Consider the following 20,929-nt stretch of genomic DNA (forward strand, 5'->3'; position numbering starts at 1 on the left):
TAAAGCAGTAACGATTTTTATTATACAGTATGTACATATGGCAGTTTGTGCTGCGTGTTCGGTCCGAGTAATTTCTTTGGTGAGATGTAGATTTCGCAGTGGACCCGAACAAACAGTCAAGTGTACAAATCTACAGTTAAAAATACACATAAAAACAACTTTTGTCCAATCACACATTTCCATTATATATACACACACACACACACAAATTAATCATCAAAGCGGACTGATCGACATGAATTGATGTCAATTGAGAACTTATTTTTGGATGGTGCAGTGAAACCTAGTCCTGATCCCCTGTTACTAAAGTCCATTCGGCGCGATTGAGCACGTTCAAACTCTCCCAGAAGCCCTTGCTGCAACTGCTGCTGTGCGTCCTTCCCCAGGGCCATGTTTGCTTTGCTGTCGTTTCCCGCAGCAGGCTGGAAACCCTTTTTGAAGCCGCCCATCAACCGGAGGAACTTCTGCTGCTGATCAGAGCTGTTGAACTGGGCGGTGCTCCATTGACCGAGAGTCTGAGGAACAGACATATTGGGGGGAAATATTCAAAGCATTAAAAAGAGCTCCACGGATTTTAAACATAAAGCTCAGTTTATAATCAGTCTGTGAAAACAGTTATGTCTTCTTGGGCCAGGAGGTTTTCTAAAGTCTGAAGAAATAACCCTGATGATGTTCTCAGACTTGTTGGGTGCAATAGAAACCCTGCGTCACAAACTGGGGAAATATAGTTAAAAAGACGCTTGCATTTACCAGTGACGGTGGGTCTAACAAGAATGCTATCGAGTTGCACTGTTGGAAATATTTTTAGCTTCACCGACAATAACGAGGAACGTATCAATTTCCCTTTCCTTTCTTTAATCACTCTAAAGTCCCCCAATCTCATGAAACTGCAATACTAAAACACAGCAGTACCCTTTAAAGGAAAAAATCAAAAGGGAAATGCAATAGATTTATTTCTTTTTTTTTTAAGAAAGGCAGAAATACTGACTGCAGGTTTGGCTGGTTGTTCGGGTTGAGAGGCCTTGTCAATCTCCATTTGTAACGCCTGTCTTCTTTCCTATGACAAACCCAACACACACTTCATTAAGCATTTTATATATGCCTGTTTTGCATATTATAGAAAACAAACATACAAAGCAATTTACACATGTATTTGAAGAAACAAAGTTGTCTAAAATAAACACTAATAAAAATCCAGACATATATATTGGCTTTAATTAAAAGGAAAGGCTGAAGATTTTGGGGAAATACACTTTTTTGCTGAGATTAACATCAGAAGGTTAATGCCACTCTGATATCTTTTGATTATATATGAAACTACAGCCAGGAGCTGTACCGGCTCAGTGGATCAGACAAACAACATACATGCCACTTAGTGAGCTTTTTCAAATAGTAGTTGCTTGCATTTTGTTTTTATGTTGTCATTTAACTCTCAGCGAGAAAGCAAATAAGAGTATTCGCGAAATATTGAACATTTATTCACAGCAATATATATCACACTAAAAGGCTCTGAACATCCGGTGTATCAGTTAATCTGGCTGATTAGAATTCTTCCCAGGCGTGTGTGGGTGCGGATAGATTGTAGCTATGTTTCCATCTACTTGTCAATCAAATAATCTGTAGGTCGCTAAAAACATCAGCGTGAATAAAGCTGGTGAATGTGTGTTAATTGTATTTCTTTGTCTATCTACAGATGAAAATATTGCTGTGTTGTAATGGTGCTTATGTGCAAGTTGATAGCGACGTATGAAGCAATAATAAGACTTATCATATTTCACTTGTAAATTTAATTCTAAAAGTCTTTTGTGTCTTCATTGACACCCGCCATTTCTGCAAAGAAAGAGGAAATATGTGGTGCAAATGACCTAAAACTACTTTTTATTCATTTTCTATGGCGGGTTGCAACCATAAAATGACATGAAACGTAAATCGCAATTCATTATTTATTCAGCGTTTCCATCAGCATTTACAGCATAAGCCCTTTACCGATTAACAGAAAATCCGATGAGATCGAACATACAAACTTTGTGCTGATTCATCCCAATTATTCATGAAATTAAATCCAATTTTCCTGGTTCCATAAGGCATTTTTCATTCAATCCAACTTAATTTGCATAAAAGCGTGTGGATGGAAACACGGCTTACGACGGACTGATATCTTCCTGAGTTTCTATTAACTTTGTTGCGTCTGTTAGGGGAGGACAAATGGCGTCTTTATCATTATTGGTAGGTGAATATTTGTGACCTAATAAATTCCCACTAACATGCTGACCCACCTTCAACCTTAGCAGAGGTCTAATAGGATAACCGAACCACCTGAGTGGGTGTTCAGAGGGTTTAACCCAGATTCTCAGCTGCGTTCTCGCTGAGCCGTGGTTTTGTTCCATCCTCTGTCACCCGCCATGCCACACCGGGAGGGTCTCAGAAACAGAGCAGCTTGGCTGCCGGACACGCAGACTTTATTGTCTCTACAAGTACTTGAAAGAACAATCAAGTGTTTATTCAGTTTGTATCTACCTTACACTCCTGCATTTAAACCCTCATGCCTTCTGTTCTCTGGCTTATGGGCGGGGGGGGGGGAATAATCTGACTGGCTGTTCTTGCTGTTCCACTTCTGTCCCTGGCTGTCTGAACGCACAGCGGCTCACGTGAAAACAGACCTGGCGCGTATCTTTAGTGGAGCGGGGAGTCTTTCTACGCACGCTCCTCGGATGCAGCATAACACGGGTGCTCCAATATCAAGCATCGACTTAAATGGCTGTGACTGTGCCGCCTCCGGAACGCAGCGCAGATGCGCCCGGTGGAAAGTAGGGGTAACAGCGGTGGAATAGGAGCCCTGTTTACCTTGTTGATGGTGACCTCATCGATGTTTCCAGTCTTCTCTGACAGAAAGACCACGTCTTTATGGGGGGACTCCTGCAACACAATTAAACAACAACGACAAGGTTCACTCCCAAGGCAATGAACTAAAACACAACAGCACCGTGTCAACTGCCCGTGACAATACACACTCACATATTGGTCTTCCGCCTCTTCTTTAATCTTCTTCTTCTTCTTCTTTGCACCAGGTCCAGAACTCACAGCCTCCACCTGTGTTCCCTCCTTAGTGGAGTTCTTCTTCCTTTTGCTCTTTTTGCCTGTTGTGTCACTACTCTGCTCAACTTCTTCACATTTGATTACTAATGGTTCTTCCTCCTCTCCCTTTGAGTTTCCTCTTTTCTTTTTCTTCTTCTTTGGCTCTGTCTCTTCTACTTCGCTGACCTCCACAGAAGCTTTTCTACCCTTTTTCACTCCCCCTTTCTTCTTTAGCTCTGTATCCCCTGCATTGATAATAATCTCCCTCTCTGTGGATGTGGCTTTCATCTTGTTGTGCAGATTGTCTTTCTCCACTGTTTGGCCTCCCTTTTTGTTCTTTTTTTTCACCTTTACCTCTTCAACCTCACCAGACTCTTTCTGTGGCGTTCCTAGCTTCCCTCCATTCTCAGACACTTTCGCTTTAGCTGGATTTTTCTTTTTTGTCACACTAATTCCATCCATAGCTTCTATTGTTTTATCATCAATAGTTTTTTTCTTCTTCTTCTTCTCTTGAACTTGCTTCTCACTCTGCTCTGTGTTTACAACTACAATGTGTTTTCCCTTCTTGGCTTTCTTTGGATATTTATGCTTTTCAACTTGCTCTTCATCCTCCTCTTCTTTCTCCATCTTTTCTTTTTCTGTTTGGATATGTGCAGACTTGTTTTTTAATTTCTTCTCCTTCTTCTGTTTCTTTTCCACTTCTTCTTTTACTGAACTGAACTGTTTAGTTTCCACTTGATTCTTAGCCAGCTGCTGCTGCTTCTTCTTCTTCTTCTTCTTCTTGGTGACCTCTTTGCCATTTTCATGATTAACATCAGAACCACTGACCGCATCAGTCAGAGATTCAGTGACAATTTTCCTCTTCTTCTTTTTTTTCTTTTCACCACCTCCATCAGAAGACTCCTTATCTGTATCTATAACAATAACATCTACTTTTTTACCCTTCTTCTTTTCTTTTTTCACCTCTGCTATGCTCTCATCATCAACAGTAAAGTTTTTCTTTTTAAGAAGAGAGGCTTGTCCTTTTTTGGGTTTTGTCTCCTTATTTGCAAAATGATGCTCACTCGTCGCTTCCCGCGTCTCCATTTTCTCCACTTTCTCCACAGCAACAGACCTCTGTCTTGTCTGGTGAGAGAAATACAATTACTGCATAAAAAAACAAAACATCTTTTGATATTTGCATAACTAGGCTCATAAGCTTTATGTGTATGTGCTAGTGTAATTAACAGAAAATGAAACACTAACCAAGGGTTTGGCTAGCTGCCTGGGCTGGGACTGCTGATCAATGTCTCTTTGCAAGGCAAGTCGCTTCGTCTGCAGAGAACAGAGCAGAATTGTGCTAAAATGTTTATGAAAATGCACCATAAAAAACTATTTTCTCTATCAGCAAACATGTTTTCACAGACCTTACATGTATGCATCAGGCTGTGTGTGTCGGCCTATTCAAACTCTGCACAGGTGGAACTACAGGTTCTACCTATGTAATCTTACATGTTGGACTAACAGTTAAAGATAACGTACATGTAAATGCGCCAGGTAGGCTTTCATGGCTACGTGTATTGTTGTTTTAGCACACTGTCACACAGTACAACCTATATGAAGGGTTATGTAAAGTGCAGCTAAGGATTCATTCCTTGATTACTTCTTTTTGCACGTGTTACTTTTCAGCACAAATTAGTCGGATTCAGTTGGATATCTGTTATTACAAAACGGTACCTGGTCAACGATAATCTCATTGGATTTACGTGCACACTTTTCAGAAACAAAGATCACGTCCTCATCGGAATCCGTCTGAAACAAACAGTGAACAGTGTTCTGATGTGAACATGCTTTCAGTCCCACTGTTATTCCCTGGGTTAAGGCTCGTTCGTAACACCTGACGTTACACATAAATGAATACTTGATTTACGACACATTAAGATGAAAGTAGTAACACAGTACCAACACTTTTAAAGCAGAATTAGTTGGTCACGCTTAATTATAGCAGTCTCTTGGTTAATCGTGCTAACATTAGCTAACAGCTAACAGCAACTAACGTGAAATCGCAGCTATTAGGTTAAACCAGTGAAGAAACAAAATAATGAGTCAGCCAGACGGTGAGACTTATTATCATAGTTGCACAATGCATTATGAAATGCAAACTTAATGAGCTGTTTACTTACTTTGTATCATGTAATATTACCATAGACAGTAGAATAAATCACGTGGATAACCGGTTACTTTCTTAACCTGGAAGTAGTTTTCCTCTTTCCTGTTAGCGACGAGCCACGCGTCCGTAGCAACGACGCCGCGCAGGTGAACCCCAGCACATTCCGGATTTTTATCGAATAGTGATCGGACAACCGGCGGTTTTTACGCGATTCGGTTGAACCGGACGGTCGTTGGTTGGCCTAACTATTCGTTCACTGGTTAACTTAACATAAGTACCAAGATAACATGACGTGTATTTGGATGGGATGTACTTCCCCATCGATAATGTGGGAATTGCCAAGAAAAAATCATCTAAGATCCACTAGAAACAAGGCTTGGTTAAAAACTCAAACATGCCCAGAACCAAGACACCGCTTGATTGCGTTAGACAGCGGTTGCACAGTTACATTTGGCCTCAGTAGCCTAGTGCACAGTCTCCAATCTAATTCTTCAACAACTCTTTCTTTTTTAATAATGGAAACCCAAAAATGGTACCATGTAGTGGAAAAATGCCATTTTTGCCACTGCCTCTGACAATTGATTTGTAACTTTTTCAAATCTAACGGTCACATCCAATTCACACAGTTAGCTGCCAGGTGTGGTAGAGGTGAGATGGTAGACAGAGGTGGAACTATAACCTTTTTTCATTCTTCACACCTTTCTGTTTGTTCAAAAAAGTATAACACCACGAATATGGTGGAGAGACCTAAAGTGTGCAGCGTTATCCCCAAATCCACAAGTATCAAATCTTGCTTCCAAATGGACCAGCAATTTTTGTCCTCGTGCCTTCAAGTGTGGACAAAAACCTAAAATCGTTTGAAACACTTGTCCTTCAATTTTTGCCAGGAATCAGTCTAAGCCCCTGCCTCTATCTTCAACCTCAGCCTCCATCTGCTGCTTTTATAATACCACCCGCCACCGAAAATGTCCATCCCCATCTTTTGATAACATCTTTCGGGGTCCAGCTGGTGTCCCTGCTTCTACCTACTACCTAAGACAGCCATCTGTAACCCCAGCATCCGACTGCAGCCCATGACAGCTACATTTACAGCCTCTAACAGCCCAAGCACTTAGGATGCCATGACTTCAATGTAGCAAAGGTTACTTTTCTAACACTCCCACATACAGTAATATATTTTAGAACAGGTGCTCCATTGCTATTTTTAATGGATAAGGCTATGAGGTGAACTGGCTCACAATGTAACACACCACAGAGAGGGGAGACATTGTCCATGCCTTCTCTTGGCTGATAAACAAGCCAAATTCCATAAACATGGTATACATTGTACAGCAGTTCAGGATTACTGACAATAATGAAATACCAGTGTGAAACCCATTCTACTCTGTGTATGATAAGAGCAATATGTGCTAATAATACTTTTGCAATGTCGTATATATACACTTTTAAAATATATTATTCTTCTAGACTCACTTTGTAAAGCTGGGTGTAGAATGATCCTTTTGAAAGGGAGAGGTTGTAACTATATTCTTTTTTTCATGTTTGTAATCACAGCATCTTTTCAGAATAATCTTCCCAGAAAATTACACATGGACGTCAGTCTTCAGTGTCCCCTGGAAACCTTGCAAATCATGATTTGCTTACAGTTACAGTTGTCAAAGTGGGAAGACTCTTATCTTTATTTGCTTGTATTTTTCTAAAGAGACAGTTCATCCCAAAAGTACACGTTCTTCCTATTCATCAGTCAAGGTGCTTTTTGAGTTGCCCAGTGTTGGAGTGAAGATATGTTTGCCTTCTATCCAATTTAAAGACCTACACCACATTTAGCTTGTGGGGATTAAATATAAATAATAATATATTTAAAAAAAACTAAACGGCATGGCCTCAAACCAGAAATCATGACCCAAGAGAGCCTAATCCATTAATCTGGTTGTGAGCAGTTTCATTTAGGACCTTTTTCTGGCTACTGAACTACACCTACATACATTTGCGCAACAAAGAGCACCACAAAAGAGGGAATGTTTATACTGTATCTACAGTATAAATACATATATAGATATGTATATATGTATACATACATTGGATTTGTGGATACATTGAACTCTCTCTGTCACCTTACATGTCTATACTCTGTTGTGTGTGTTCACAGTAGTAGTTGATTGTATACTTGCATCTTTGTGAAATGACATGCATGTAAAACAGATCTATCTATGTCCCATAAGGACAGGTGGATGAAGAAAGATCTGTTCAATGACCAGACCAGAATTACCAGAAAATATGCACTGATGTATTAGCCACTTTGTGCAAATCACATTACAGACATTCATGTTATGCTGCCATAAAACAGTGACAGTACTATCATTATAAGAGCATCTCATTAGGAAAAACGTTTTAACATTTTGATTATTTACATGATTAAGATTCAGTAATATAATGTTAACACATAAAGATCATGTGACAATAATATTGTCATGTTAATACCTCAGCACACAATTATACACAAAACAAATTATTTAGTTTAGTCTTATAGCAAGAAGAAATGGTCATAGCATAAACATGGTGGTGGTTTTTTGAACTGTATTTTAACTAGATGAAATATTCTGGATTGAATTCAGTGTTGCTCAGAAGATGAAAACTGCAGCCCCCCAGTCTTGTATGAAGTTGTCTTTTTACCTCAGATGCCAGTGCATCTGAACAGCAGCACCCCCTTGAGCAACTGTGGGTTGACGTATCCCAGTGGGAATTGAACCCAGATCAATATCCACTGCGCCATCACCACCCACCACTTGAAGCCAAACTTTGCCTTGTCACTAAGCTAAACACAGCGTTTTGTTTAGAAACTCTTCTAATTTAACTCACCGTGATGGATGACTCAATGTTTTCTATGCATTCAACGGAATTGTAAAGGGAATTTGATTGAAATTTAATTGATTCGATTAATTCAAAGGGATCCTGAAAGCCAGAATATTATGACATGTTGCCATACAGCTCAAACAAAGTTTATGATGATCAGTAGTAGCCTTGTTGTGTCCAAAGAAACCTTGGGAAAACATGAGTGAAACTGGTTGATAAAGAGGTCCAACCTCAAGGTCCATTTAGTAACTTTACTAGAGTTTCCTCTGCAGATTGGGTTCGCCCAGTTGTCATGGAATTGTAGTTGTTTTCATTTCCTGAGCCCTTCAAATGGTTTATAATGACAATAATTAACTTTGCAACTCAACACTAAAACTGGGATTTAAATAACATATCAAAATTCTAGAAAACATTTAAAATACACTTCATTTTGACAAACAACATTACCTTCTAACTGCGCTTTTACATGCATCTCAAATGATCTGATAAAGTGCAAAATCACAACCTCTAACAGTAACCCTTATATACTGCAGTATAGGTGTTGTGGTATTAAATGGCTTTTTAGGATATGCTTATTAAAATCTACTTATCCATAAGCTGTAGACTCATCTTAGCCTTTTAAATCACCAGATGATCCTCCAGAATTCTGCGCGAGCTCATGGTAAAATGTGTCGAACTGTCCAATAGCACTGATGATAGATGGAGATATGGAGAGAAAAGTCCTTTGGTTATTACATGCTGGAAGTCCTTTGGGTTTTCCAGCATATAATACAGAGGCCAAGCAAGCTATGTGGGCGTATGCATGTAATTTACATAAACATCCTGAAGGATTTTATTTCTTACATGGAGCTGACGTCAAATAGAAAGAGAAAAAGAAGTGTAGGCTAGTTTTTTAAGAAGCAAACATCACTGATGAACTTGCATCAATAAGTAACTGGCATAAGTAAGTAACACAATTCTACATTCAAATCCTCCTTTAACTTTACTTCCTCCTTTAATGTGCCAATACCACATTAGCTTAAATATGCTAAAATTTGCCTTCCTTATACACTCCTTGTCAGTGTACTTATATACGTAATACAGTAAGAAAATCTGCGCTGATCAAAATAATGCACTTTAAATCGCCCTGGCTTTATGACAAAATGTACTAAACTGTTGAAGTTACGTCACTTTTGCTTCCCTCTCTTGTGATTTCATATCCAGTCTGCTTATAAAGAGGCAACCCAGAAAACGTCAGCAAAAAATACTTTTAGGATTGATTCTAAAAATGTAAAATTCATACATGTTTGCAGAAACACGAATACATTAAACATTTTTAAACGCCGATCAACTCCATCCTGTGTGATATGTATTGGTTTTAATACATATCCGTCTTCTTAGGCAACAGGGAATTCTAATATCACACACCAGTGTTACACCAGTGCATCCTCTTCAAGTCTTGTCCTGTATCACCATAACCGTCGGCCAGTGTAGTTAACTGGGGCTGTGGGCATCTACAAGAGAGAGTCAAACAAGTACTGAACAAGTAGCCTACAGGGATCCTGTGGTTAGTTATTAAGCAAATGAGGGTAAAGTACACAGAGTATGTGTTTCTTCCATACTTACTGTTCCACCATTCATGACCAGAGCCATCTCAGTGGGTTGGTAGACGTGACCTCTGAAGGCGATGCCAGGACGCACACTCCCATGGCTGCTGTGGTATGTTCCACTTCGGAGAGCTGACAGACCAGCAAGGTAAGGCACACACACACCAGTTACAGGTGTAATGCTAACATATTTTTACATCTTCTACATCATACTAATTCCAGTTTTTTGAGTAACTGCTATGACAGATGATTGTGCTACTGACTTATAAAAAGCATACAATAGTGGTGCAAAATATGTATATATGTATATATATGTGTATTTTTTTTTTACTGTATTGCAATATCATCTTGCGCAATATACACATTGTGAAATGCTGCAACATGGCAATAGACAAATATTTCAAGTCAAAAACTGCACATTAAAATGTAATTGTCATTCTGTTTTTAGTGGTGCCTTTTATATTTAATCCAATGTTAAATTTGTTCATTTAAAGAATGTTGGAATTAAATTGTTTTAAAATTCAACAAGCAATTTGTATTTTAACACTCAAAGCAGCCAAAATGCAGAACTGAGTACAAAAAAATCTGTTTGTTTATCGTAAGTCATGACGTCATCGCGTTATTCAACAACCTTAACGCATATTGCATATTTTCATCATATCGTGCAGCTCTAGCGTACAAGCATCAAACTTGAGGAGGATTTATCTGACCAGTAGGTAACTCCCTAAACACCTAGAAACCCACACTGGGGGCTTATTCAGGAACTTGAATTTGCAAATGCTTTGATAAACGCCATGGCACTTGCTCCATGGTTACAGTGGCTGAGGCCAAAGAGTAATGTAGTGTTTGTAGTATCGTGCACCAAGCCAAACTGACAGACATGGTCTCTCAGACACAACATTTTTTTTTCTTTTTTTAAAGATTATTTTTTGGGCATTTTAGGCTTTGACAGAACAGCTGAAGATATGAAAGGGGAGAGAGAGGAGAAGTGACATGCAGCAAAGGGCCTCAGGCTGGATTCGAACGCGGGCTGGCTGCGTCGAGGAGAGAACCTCTATATATGGGCACCCGCTCTACCAACTGAGCTATGTGTGTGCCCAGACACAACATTTTAATAATCAATACATCAGGGAGTGATTTTGGACGCAGCTACAGTTACTTTTGCTGAAACTCAACCAGCGTTGCGTCGCGTGAAAATGACAGGATGTTGCCACTTTGAATTTCCCAATGAGTCTGATGTTTCAAAGACTTCATTAGGCAACCGGACTTTGAGTGAGTGTAGTGGGACTACAAGCAAGAGGCAACAAACCAAAAACGTCTTCTGATGAGGTGCAGTGTGTTTATCTTGAATTTTTCTTTTATAATAAAACCAGTTAAATATTTATCCTTGACATGGTAGACAAAAGTCATACAGTCAGGTGCACAACATCCACATCTAGTGTTTGCTAACATTAGCCAGTATACAATACTACAAAACTTATGAGAGTGTTAAATGGTGCCCTGGTATGTTGTAGGCCTATTGCCTATTAATTCAACTTGACATTTGCAGGAGGAAGATTGTGTTATTTGTTTCCTTCAAATGTCTCGCTTGAAAGGAAAATTCCAGTTTTTGTCAACCTGGGTCTTATTTTCATATTTCTAGTCATCATTCCTAGCCCATGTGTTATCACAAGCTGTACTGCAGAACTGCAGAAACAGGAGGTTTACCGCCCATTAAAGAAAGTAGCAGAAGACTTAACCCTTATCCTTTCAACCACAAAGCAAATCTTCTAGTGACTTGCTTACACTGTGTTACATGACTTTCTTTTCCGTATGACTCTGCTATTGTGAAAGCTGGACTGCTTTCCTATTCAGTCAGTTTCTCCGCTAGCCTGGAAATCCAGACCCAAATAACTCGCTGAGCCAATTGAAATTGTGCTCTTGCAAGAACTCTGGATTTCCAGTGTGGTTCTCCTCCTCAGTAAGTCATAAATTGGCCAACAATATCACCAGTCTCCTAAAGTCTACTTTCTTGCAAGACACTCTGTGAACCCGTTCTGCTACTGCCTCCACTCTTTGTTTATCCTGGTTCATCGTGGCTTAGCTTTACATCGTATAATTCCCTGTGAGCCACATTTTGCTGTGAACAAACTTACATGGCACACAGAGAGATATGTTTTTAATATCTGGGCTGGATCTCATCACTTCAATCAATCAATTCAGCGGGAACCATTTAACACCTTTCAAACTTATGAGATAGCTTACAATACTGTAATATTTCAAATGTCAGAATCTATGATACTTTTGCCGTCTACTCCTTTTTCATGCCTATGAACATTGACATATGACATTGAATGCGGAAAACGAAATTATTTCCAATATTTGGAGGGGAATCAAGGCAACATCCATCTTTGTTGTAAGTTGCTAGGCAACAGTGACCTCATGACTTACCATAAAACAGTTAAATGCCAATTTCTATACACGTTGAAACTACAACCTAATGAGTTTTTAAAGGGAGCATTAGACCCAGGTTGAAAAAAATGTGTTTCCTTTTAAACAGATTAATTAAACAAGAATGCACAGGGGCATACACACACACAGACACATACCAACACACACACACACACACCAACACACATACACATTACATAAGCCTACTTGCACCGTGCTCCTCCATAGAAAAAGCTTGGTTTTCCGGGAAGGGTCGGTGAGAGTGCGTGGGAAGCTCATCTCCGAAATGTGGAGGAGGAGACGTGTGAGTGGTGTCGAAGAAGTCTTGCGTGTTGGATTGTGGAGGGTTCCGGAGACATAGGTGCGTCTCTGGAATAGCGTGGAACAGCAGCAGGATCCAGCCCTGAATGACCAGAGCCACCGCCAGTGCAGGCTCATCCAACACCTTTACATTCTTCTTTGCTCCTCCTCCTCCTCCTAACCTCTCACCTTTCCCCTTTCCTCTCAGGGTTTGGCTACCATAAAGATAAAACCCAAGCCAAGCCACCCATAGCAATGCCGATGCCAGACTGGACAGAAAGAGCCAGAGAGCGTTACACTTCCATCTCCGTTTTTCACTATCTCCTTCTCTATCTTCTTCACTCCCACCTGCTCCTTCTGCCACCATCTCTCCTCCACACAGCACCACCCCCAGAGAAAGCCCCATGGCTATGAGGAGCAGCCCCAGGGTATAGCTGCATGTCAGAGCAAAGTCTAAAGGCGGATATTCGCAGGCTTGGTGACCCTCCCTGACTACAGTCAGCAAGACCCATTCAGCAGAGATGATCCCCTGAACCAAGGCCAAGGCCAGACCGAGTGCCGCCAGGGAGCTGCCCGATGGGCTCGACTTGCCAGCCACCAGCCTCCTGAGCCGCACACCCTGCACTAGCAAGCTGGAGAAGCAGAGGGCAAAAAGGGGTCCCCAGAAGGCCCTGCGGACCACACAGAGCACCTGGTTCTTCCCCACCAGGAAAGCCAGAGAGATGGTGAAGATCCCGAGGAGCGTGCCAAGGAGCAGGAGAAGAGGCCCCACGCCGGAGCGCCTGGCGTGGTCAGAAATGGAGCGCAGCTTAACTAGTAGGAGCACAGCGAGGACCACAGAGGCGACGCCACCGCTGCAGGCCATGGCCTCCAGAACCACACCCCACACCGACTCCAGGTCACACAGCACTCTGTATGGAGGTTCCACATCCACACTGCATCCCCGAGGAGGAGGTGGAGAAGGGTGGGAAGAGCCATAGTCGATCAGTAACAGGAGGCAGATGATGACCGGGCTGACGGCCATCTTAGAGACAGAAACAGAAAATATGTAGCGATGGGGAGAAAGGTACAGAGAGATACACAAGAGGAGTGATATTGTGCAGAATGATCCAGAGAGGAGGGGGGCAGGAAGGTAAATATCGTGATGACTGTATATTAGTTCATACAGCATCTTCATGAGTCACAATACAACACCAGTCAATTTATTTAAGACCCAATCCGCAGAGATATCAGAGATTGATTTGTCAGTGAGAGTTTTTCTCTTTAACACACAAACACACACTCATGCACTCACAGCAAGAATAGAACTGCTTTTAGCACCGGGCAATGGTTTCCATGGAAACGAGAAACAGCGTGGGCTGACTACAACGCATACTGGGCTTTTGAGAAGTCTAGTTTCAGTGCCCCACAGTACAGAGAAATGCAAGAGTAGGCACAGGCACATGCAAAATGTGTGTACTTACTTGTGAGGACCATCATTGTCACAATGCATTCCCCCGGCCTTAACCTTAACCTAAATTTGACCTCTACCCCAATATCAAGTATATAATATCAACCCTCAAACAGTGTATCAGTGAGGCCATGACATCACTTTTGAAAAATATCCTCACTGTCAAGATATGAAACTTAACTTGGTCCAAACAAGAATAGGAGTATCAGAGCAAACCCAAACAGACACAAAAATAATCACACGTGCACACAAAATACCACGCATTAAAATCTTTAAACTCTTCAAACTCACCTCAGATAAATTATTGAATTGAATTCTTGATTATTGACAGTGAAGGGGCATCATCCTTGTTTTCCAGACTGCATCTCTTTGAACTAGTTTAAGTATTTTTTTCATAATCCGAGTTAATGAAATCCTTTAGGCAGCACAAACAAAACGGTTTCCATTTTGCCTCTTACGTCGCTCTCTTTGCTCACAGCTGCCCCTGTTATAAAGTACAAAATACGACACTTAATGTCCTGCGCTACAGTGACACGTCCGGCTGCTCCAAGAAGAATCAACAATTATGATGCATGCCTTGATACTTCACACACCCACATAGTCAAATACATCTTCTATCTTGCTTTCACTCTTCTCTCTTGCTCCCTCTGTCCTCTTTCTATTCATTCCGTCTGCATGTCTGTGTTTTTCTCTCCCTGCTTCACGCTGAATCTGCGGAGGTGTCAACAGAGATGCAATCCCAGCTTTACTTCTGTTCACCCACACATGAGGAGTATGATCTGCTGAGGCACCTGTCTAAACAGGAAGAAAATGGGAAATAAGTACAGTATATAAGCCTGCTAAATCACAGCCAAACCAGGATTAGTCACTCGTTATTTACCCACCTACGGCTCCCATGTCTTCCTCATACCACTAATACAATTCTTTCTCACCAGAGCTGGATATTTTGATCACCAGATTGGACCAAAACAAATTAAGGTGTCTTCAGCAGATGTCCACTGACAGTATGAGTGTGTGTTGCAGAGTGAAGATGGGCTTTGTAAAGAGAGGGGCAGATGGTCAATTTAAACACAGGTGAGCCCTGTGGCCATGTGACCATCCTAGTAGAGAGTGTTACATAATACCTCTTGAAGACATGAATCAGCCAAGTCTTTCTTTGGATCGGGGTAATCAGCGCTGGAGATGGCTTCTAACGGCGACAGAAAGCGACACACGACATGAGGAAAATCATGATAGCAACCAGTGTACTAGTTAGCTAATTGAGTCAGTTTGGATGAGTGTTAGAGAGAGTGGTGCTAACAGACACCAGTGAGCTCAGTAACAGATAGGAGAAGCCAAAGCTTGTTTGTGGTACACAAATAAACTAAACGTAATATTCAGAAAGAAGGAATTGAGAGAGGTATCAAATATTCTCATCTAACTCTCATTAAGTATGTGTTTAAGTACAGTTCCTGATATGTCAAACCACTCCTTTAACTCTGTCATTTACACCATTCTCCTTCACAGACAACCCAATGAGTCAGATGTCGATCACAGGGCCAAATAGGTTTTAATGGGGTTTAATCCACCCCTCTTAGTTGCCTTGAGAGAGAAACTGAATGTTGGCTAGGTTCTCAAAGACATTACTACATAGATATACATGTGTACCTCAGGTATTAATAAAGCATTAATTACAAGTTATTGTCTTCAAAAGGTTTGGGAAACCTTCTCAGACTCAGCCAGAGTTGTCTGGTGTGTGTCTGGTGTAGATCGGCTTGGTTTTTTGTTTGCATCCTTTGACAGAGACAGAAGAAGACAGAGGTGGTAGACAACAGGGCAGAGAAGTGCTGACTAACTCAGGATATCAACCCTAATCTGTGTAATCCCGTAGTCACAGTCCAGTAGGGCCTTGTTAAGTATGGCCCATCCCATAATCCCAACCTCATCCCACCTCAGCCACATGCAGATCACACACAGAGGGAAAGGGAGACTCGCTGGGGTGGATCTTTATGTTATGATTCTGTAAAATCTTACTTCACACAGAATTAAAAGCATCCACAGCTGGAGATTTGTAGTTACCCCATGTGGCCATGAGGCACTACAGGACATTTAGGCTAGAATGCATTTCCCTTAGGCATCAGTTATGAAGTCATCACTGTGGGTTTGATTTGCCTTTAGAGGCACGTTTCTGTTCAGTTGATTGAAGTTGTTTTGGGGGTGGTGCAAGTGTCTTTTTTAAGATATTCTTCCACTGCTAGTAGGTAGAAAACAATGCACTTCATGAACAGGAAGTGGCAAGTGAACACGGCAATGTGTGAGAGCAAAGACTGCAGCTCACAGTCTGTTGGCTCTATCTGCTGTCTACTTGGAGAACTGCAGTCAGCTCCAGCCTGATGTCACTAAAAGATCTTTTATGTTAAATATAGCATAGAGTTAACTTAAGGAAATACTTTATTACAGACTAGAACTTCAGACAACATTAACTACATGTGCACCTTTCATACTATGACATGTCAAAATGTCTGCAGTGAAAAAAGGTCTATTCTGTAATAACGTCTATCGCCTCTGTGCAGGAGTAAGTGTAATGGTTGTAGGGAATTGAGTAGACTATGCATAGACTAGGCAGGCAGGCTGGAGAGAGTTTAATGAGGATTTAATAACCAAAATCACCAGGGAAATACAAAAAAGGAATCCAAACATGCAAAATTGCAAAAAACGAATGACATGCGGAGAACACACCGAGGCAGGCAAAAAAAAGAGTCCAAATCCCAAAAAGTCCAAAGAGCAAAGTATACAAAAACAGGAACACAGGGACTGGAACAAACTAGCAGGAATATCCACAAACAAAACAATCTTACAAAGAACGAGGGGAAGACAAAGACTAAATACACAGGGTAACAAGGAAACACAAGGCAGGTGACACAAGGGCTAGGAAAGGGCGGGAAAACAACGGAAGTAACAAAAGACTAGACTAGACAGAAACCCAGACTATCAAAATAAAACAGGAAACAGAAGATACAGACACTCAAGGGAAAACAAGACAGGGACAGCAACTACACAAGACAAAGGAGAAAACTAGGACATGACAGACACAGAAAGCAAAACAAATAACAACATGAAACAGTAAACCTAGGAAATAACACAAATCCCAATAATCACTGAATAATATACAAACATGAAACAAAAACCCACAGTATCGAAACATCGAGAAAATACCGGAAATCGAAATATACACAACCACAACAGAAAGCACTGTTCAAATGTATGATTTACTAACAAATTATTTCCATGTCATTCCATTCCATGTAACATTTCTTTGCCAGCATATGTTTGTCACAAAAGCCCACACATGCAGGGACCAGCATACCTGTGCTTTATTATAAAGAGAATTATGTAAAATTCACACATTTGTAACACATTACACAACACGTTATTATTCTCCCTACCCCCTCGAGATAGCACGAAAAGCCTAGTCTATTTTTCCACAATCATTAAAAGCAACAAAAACTGTTTCTATGAGTTGCATTTTATCATTATTGCCTTTTCAATTTACAAATTTAGACACAAATTTATGAGGCTTTCAATGTTATTTACTGTATGTTTTTAAATATCATCTAGATTGACAGGGAACTGTTTAAGCAGTTTAAACCACAATCTGATAACGCAGATGTAAGAAAGATAAACAATAAATAAAGTATTGGTTATTATTTCATGGTTTTCATTTGAGCTCAATAATGACATTTCAGTAGTGATCATTGGTGATTTTTTCATTTGAATCATTTAACACAAGCAATGAATTGGTTATTGTTGTGATAGAAAGCTTTCTGTTAACCAAATTACTTTATCAATAAATCTAACATAATAATTATGTATTTGCTATCTCCAATGTGTGTGTTTCATAAAGATATAATTTTCCATCATGTTGATTGGAATGTTGCATGCAACTTTTTTTCTTTTAAACAAAGACTTTTTACTCATTGGCCGCACTTTCTGATTTTGAATGAATTTAATTAAACTCATTCAACATGCAATCAAAATTAAATCATTACAAGAACTTGAAATATAAATGCAAAGCCAAATAATCTGTGACATTTCTTTGCAGTCTTCAAAGAATACACTGCAGTATAAAAGAATTCACTGGACAGATTTCATTTTAGTAAAATAAGATTATATTTACCATCTTTCAAAGTTGCTTAACTTTAACACTGAGGTTTGTTAGCACAGAGTACAGAATAATGAAGTAATAACTGACATTTGACACAAGTGAGTACATGGCTAAGTCTAATGTGTTTGCATGTAGGGGTTTGGCTCCTGTTTAAAGGGTTTAGTTAGTCATGAATGCCTTTTCTACCTTTTGTTGGTGCTTCAGCAGAGAAGCAATGCTTTTCACATGCGTTTATGTACGTACAGGATGTTGTTACAGACAGGACAGACATGCTGCACGTCCTTGCACTCCTTCACACAGAAGGGGATGAGACAGAAAGGCCAGATCCTGGTGACGAGTATGAGAAAAACAGTAAAAATAATACTTTAGCACGTATCATGTAAACTGTAAATGATTTAAAACCGGTTCAGTTTGTTGGTGTGTGTGTGTCTGTGTGTGTGTGTGTGTGTTTGTGTGTGTGTGTGTGTGTGTGTTTGTGAGTGTGTGCGTGTGCGTGTGCGTGCTAGGCTCTCCACTCACAAGAAAAGTCCTAGTGCGCCAACGATCAGCCAGGTGAGCATACCATTTGTGTACTCAATTTGCGTGACCACATTGTTTTGGCAACGAGGACACGTTGTCTGTCCAGGGTGGTCAGTTAGCCGCTGCTGCTGCACCACCGCCGCCGGATTTACTGTAAGTGAGACACGCAACATCAGTTTCCCATCATCTTACCGTTCTGTTAATGAATTTCAAGCTCTCTGACTTTTTCCATTATTCTGCAAATTCAAAGTTATTTTAATGTGTGCAAAACAGTTGGAGAGAAACACTCAACAGGTTGAACTACCTGAGGTTGTTGTTGGATCATAGGTTGTTGAACTGGTAATGAGGAGACATTTACTGTATCTTGAGAAATGCTTAAAGATCAACTTCCAAAAGGCTCCTACCCCATGGATTGCAAAAAAAATTAACCCCAACTAACTCCTCCAAACACTTTTTAATGTTGGTATAGATAGCACTGCCTGTAAATTCTTCCAGAGCTATCTTGATGGGAGATGCCAGTGTGTGAAACTGTGACCTTTGAATCTGATGTGTTACCATCTTTAAGGGTGTACCGCAAGGGTTGATTCTGAGCCCCTTCCTTTTTAGCTAATTTTATATTAGCTGATTTTATATTTACCCAAAAATACTGACAAGCTCATAAGTATGCCGATGACACCATTGTCGATTGTGCAGCTGATTCTATAAGCTGCTGAAAGACTGCAAGTTGCACTTCGAAATTTTAAGATTGTTGTACGCAGATAAGACTAAACATCATGTACTGTGACTCCCACAGACAGCTACTATCCACACCTCACTATCCCGTCACTGTATTTCAAGCTCTGACTTTTTGCGTTATTCTGCAGTTATTAAAACTTGTGAGAAACAGTTGGTGAGAGACAATTACCTTGTTGAATGACCTGAGGTTGTTGTTGGAACTGGAAGGCAGGTTGTTGAACTGGTAAGGAGAAGGACACATTGATCTTGAGAAAGTTGTAAAGAACAAGCTGGCAAAAGGCTCCCACCACATGGACAATGACAGGAATAACTCAAGAATAAAAGAGCCACGTGGCCGATTTAGCTCAGTTGGTGGAGCAGGCGCACATATATAGAAATGTACTCCTTGATGCTGCGGCCACGTGTTCGACTCTGACCTGTGGCCCTTCGCTGCATGTCATTCCCCTTCTCTCTGCCCTTTCATGTATTCATGTCCTCTGGAATTAAAGGCCTAAATTGCCCCCAAAAATAATCTTATAAAAAAAGTTCACTGCATTACACTGAAACATGCAAGTAAAATGAGGAGACGGTTAGTTGGCCACAGCTGCAACATCTGCTTTACTGTGAGGGATACACACAACACTCTATCTCCCACAGAGAGCTACCATCCACACGTCCTCACCATCTTGTCACTGAACCCCAGGTATTCTGACGTTTTGTGTTATTCTGCAAATTCAAAGTTATTTTAATGTGTGTAAAACACCTGGAGAGAAACACTCACCAGGTTGAACTACTTGAGGTTGTTGTTGGGGCATCTGGAAGACAGGTTGTTGAACTGGTAATGAGAAGGAGACATTTATCTTGAGAAAGGTTTAAAGAACAAGTTAATAAATCCATCTTGATAAAAGACTTCTATGTATCTTATTGTGTATGCTTTATTTGCTGGTTTAAACTTATTATCTGTTGTAATTTAAATGTTATTGTCTATTTGTTGAAATGCATGCTGTGCACTCAGCCCCATTGGAAATAAGGGTCTCCCTCAACGGGCCACAAGTTTTAAATAAAGGTTTCAAATTAAATTAAATGCTGTTGTGTTATTTTGCAAATTCAAAGTTATTTTAACTTGTGCCAAACAGTTGGTAGGAAACACTCACCAGGTTGAACTACTTGAGGTTGTTGTTGGGGCATCTGGAAGACAGGTTGTTGAACTGGTAATGAGAAGGAGACATTTATCTTGAGAAAGGTTTAAAGAACAAGTTAATAAATCTATCTCTCAGTTCATTTAAGGCCTTGATAAAAGACTTCTATGTCTCTTATTGTGTATGCTTTATTTGCTGGTTTAAACTTTTTTAATCTGTTGTAATTTAAATGTTATTGTCTATTTGTTGAAATGCATGCTGTGCACTCAGCCCCATTGGAAATAAGGGTCTCCATCAACGGGCCACAAGTTTTAAACACAGGTTTTGAATTAAATTAAATGCTATTGCGTTATTCTGCAAATTGAAAGTTATTTTAACTTGTGCAAAACAGTTGGAAATAAACACTCACCAGGTTGAAGGACTTGAGGTTGTTGTTGGGGCATCTGGAAGACAGGTTGTTGAACTGGTAATGAGGAGGAGACATGGATCTTGAGAAAGGTTAACAGAGCAAGAGGCCAAAAGACTCCTATCACTTGAACTGAATCAAAAGGAATAACTAGACAACATCGT

At 40.3% G+C, this 20,929-nt stretch overlaps 3 protein-coding genes across 5 annotated transcripts in view; all 3 read right to left on the reverse strand.

The window, feature by feature from the left end:
* Positions 1–20,929, reverse strand: part of knop1 (lysine-rich nucleolar protein 1) — a 23,294-nt gene continuing 2,365 nt past the window's right edge. The window contains exons 1-7 of one of the 2 annotated variants that reach the window (XM_034895898.1): positions 5,238–5,628; positions 4,792–4,866; positions 4,321–4,389; positions 3,016–4,200; positions 2,845–2,916; positions 989–1,057; positions 1–515 (exon numbers count right to left, since the gene is read on the reverse strand). In XM_034895898.1, the coding sequence (XP_034751789.1) occupies positions 210–515; positions 989–1,057; positions 2,845–2,916; positions 3,016–4,161 (1,593 nt within the window). In that variant the 5' untranslated portion in view covers positions 4,162–4,200; positions 4,321–4,389; positions 4,792–4,866; positions 5,238–5,628 and the 3' untranslated portion in view covers positions 1–209. Of the gene's footprint in view, positions 516–988; positions 1,058–2,844; positions 2,917–3,015; positions 4,201–4,320; positions 4,390–4,791; positions 4,867–5,237; positions 5,629–20,929 lie in introns of those variants that run through there. The other variant, XM_034895906.1, reaches the window with a different exon arrangement.
* gprc5bb (G protein-coupled receptor, class C, group 5, member Bb) lies at positions 8,486–14,992 on the reverse strand. 2 transcript variants are annotated; one of them, XM_034896139.1, is made up of 5 exons: positions 14,776–14,992; positions 14,135–14,638; positions 12,301–13,417; positions 9,683–9,795; positions 8,486–9,570 (listed from the first exon to the last, which is right to left on the reverse strand). In XM_034896139.1, the coding sequence occupies exons 3-5, from the start codon at positions 13,415–13,417 to the stop codon at positions 9,526–9,528; spliced, it is 1,275 nt and encodes a 424-aa protein (XP_034752030.1). In that variant the 5' UTR covers positions 14,135–14,638; positions 14,776–14,992; the 3' UTR covers positions 8,486–9,525. The 2 variants fall into 2 exon arrangements, with proteins under 2 accessions (XP_034752030.1, XP_034752022.1); XM_034896131.1 differs by having other exon boundaries at positions 14,728–14,992.
* The window catches only part of LOC117959462 (lipopolysaccharide-induced tumor necrosis factor-alpha factor homolog), a 7,477-nt gene continuing 3,748 nt past the window's right edge, over positions 17,201–20,929 (reverse strand). Inside the window, exons 4-10 of the mRNA XM_034896630.1 lie at positions 20,769–20,822; positions 20,375–20,428; positions 20,002–20,055; positions 19,411–19,461; positions 18,798–18,842; positions 18,507–18,657; positions 17,201–18,314 (exon numbers count right to left, since the gene is read on the reverse strand). Coding sequence (XP_034752521.1) covers positions 18,209–18,314; positions 18,507–18,657; positions 18,798–18,842; positions 19,411–19,461; positions 20,002–20,055; positions 20,375–20,428; positions 20,769–20,822 — 515 coding nt within the window. The 3' untranslated portion in view covers positions 17,201–18,208. The remainder of the gene's footprint in view (positions 18,315–18,506; positions 18,658–18,797; positions 18,843–19,410; positions 19,462–20,001; positions 20,056–20,374; positions 20,429–20,768; positions 20,823–20,929) is intronic.

This window comes from Etheostoma cragini, chromosome 2 (assembly GCF_013103735.1).
Source record: "Etheostoma cragini isolate CJK2018 chromosome 2, CSU_Ecrag_1.0, whole genome shotgun sequence".
Classification (NCBI taxonomy): Eukaryota; Metazoa; Chordata; class Actinopteri; order Perciformes; family Percidae; genus Etheostoma; species Etheostoma cragini.

What these genes read in the sequence shown, in the direction of transcription:
- gprc5bb (XM_034896139.1), bottom strand. Translation starts at nt 13,417, where the DNA reads ATGGCCGTCAGCCCGGTCATCATCTGCCTCCTGTTACTGATCGACTAT. An exon ending in TATGGAGGAGCACGGTGCAA is followed by an intron (nt 9,796 to 12,300) that starts GTAGGCTTATGT and finishes CTGGTCTGTCAG; the next exon opens with CTCTCCGAAGTGGAACATAC. An exon ending in TGGTCATGAATGGTGGAACA is followed by an intron (nt 9,571 to 9,682) that starts GTAAGTATGGAA and finishes TCTCTCTTGTAG; the next exon opens with ATGCCCACAGCCCCAGTTAA.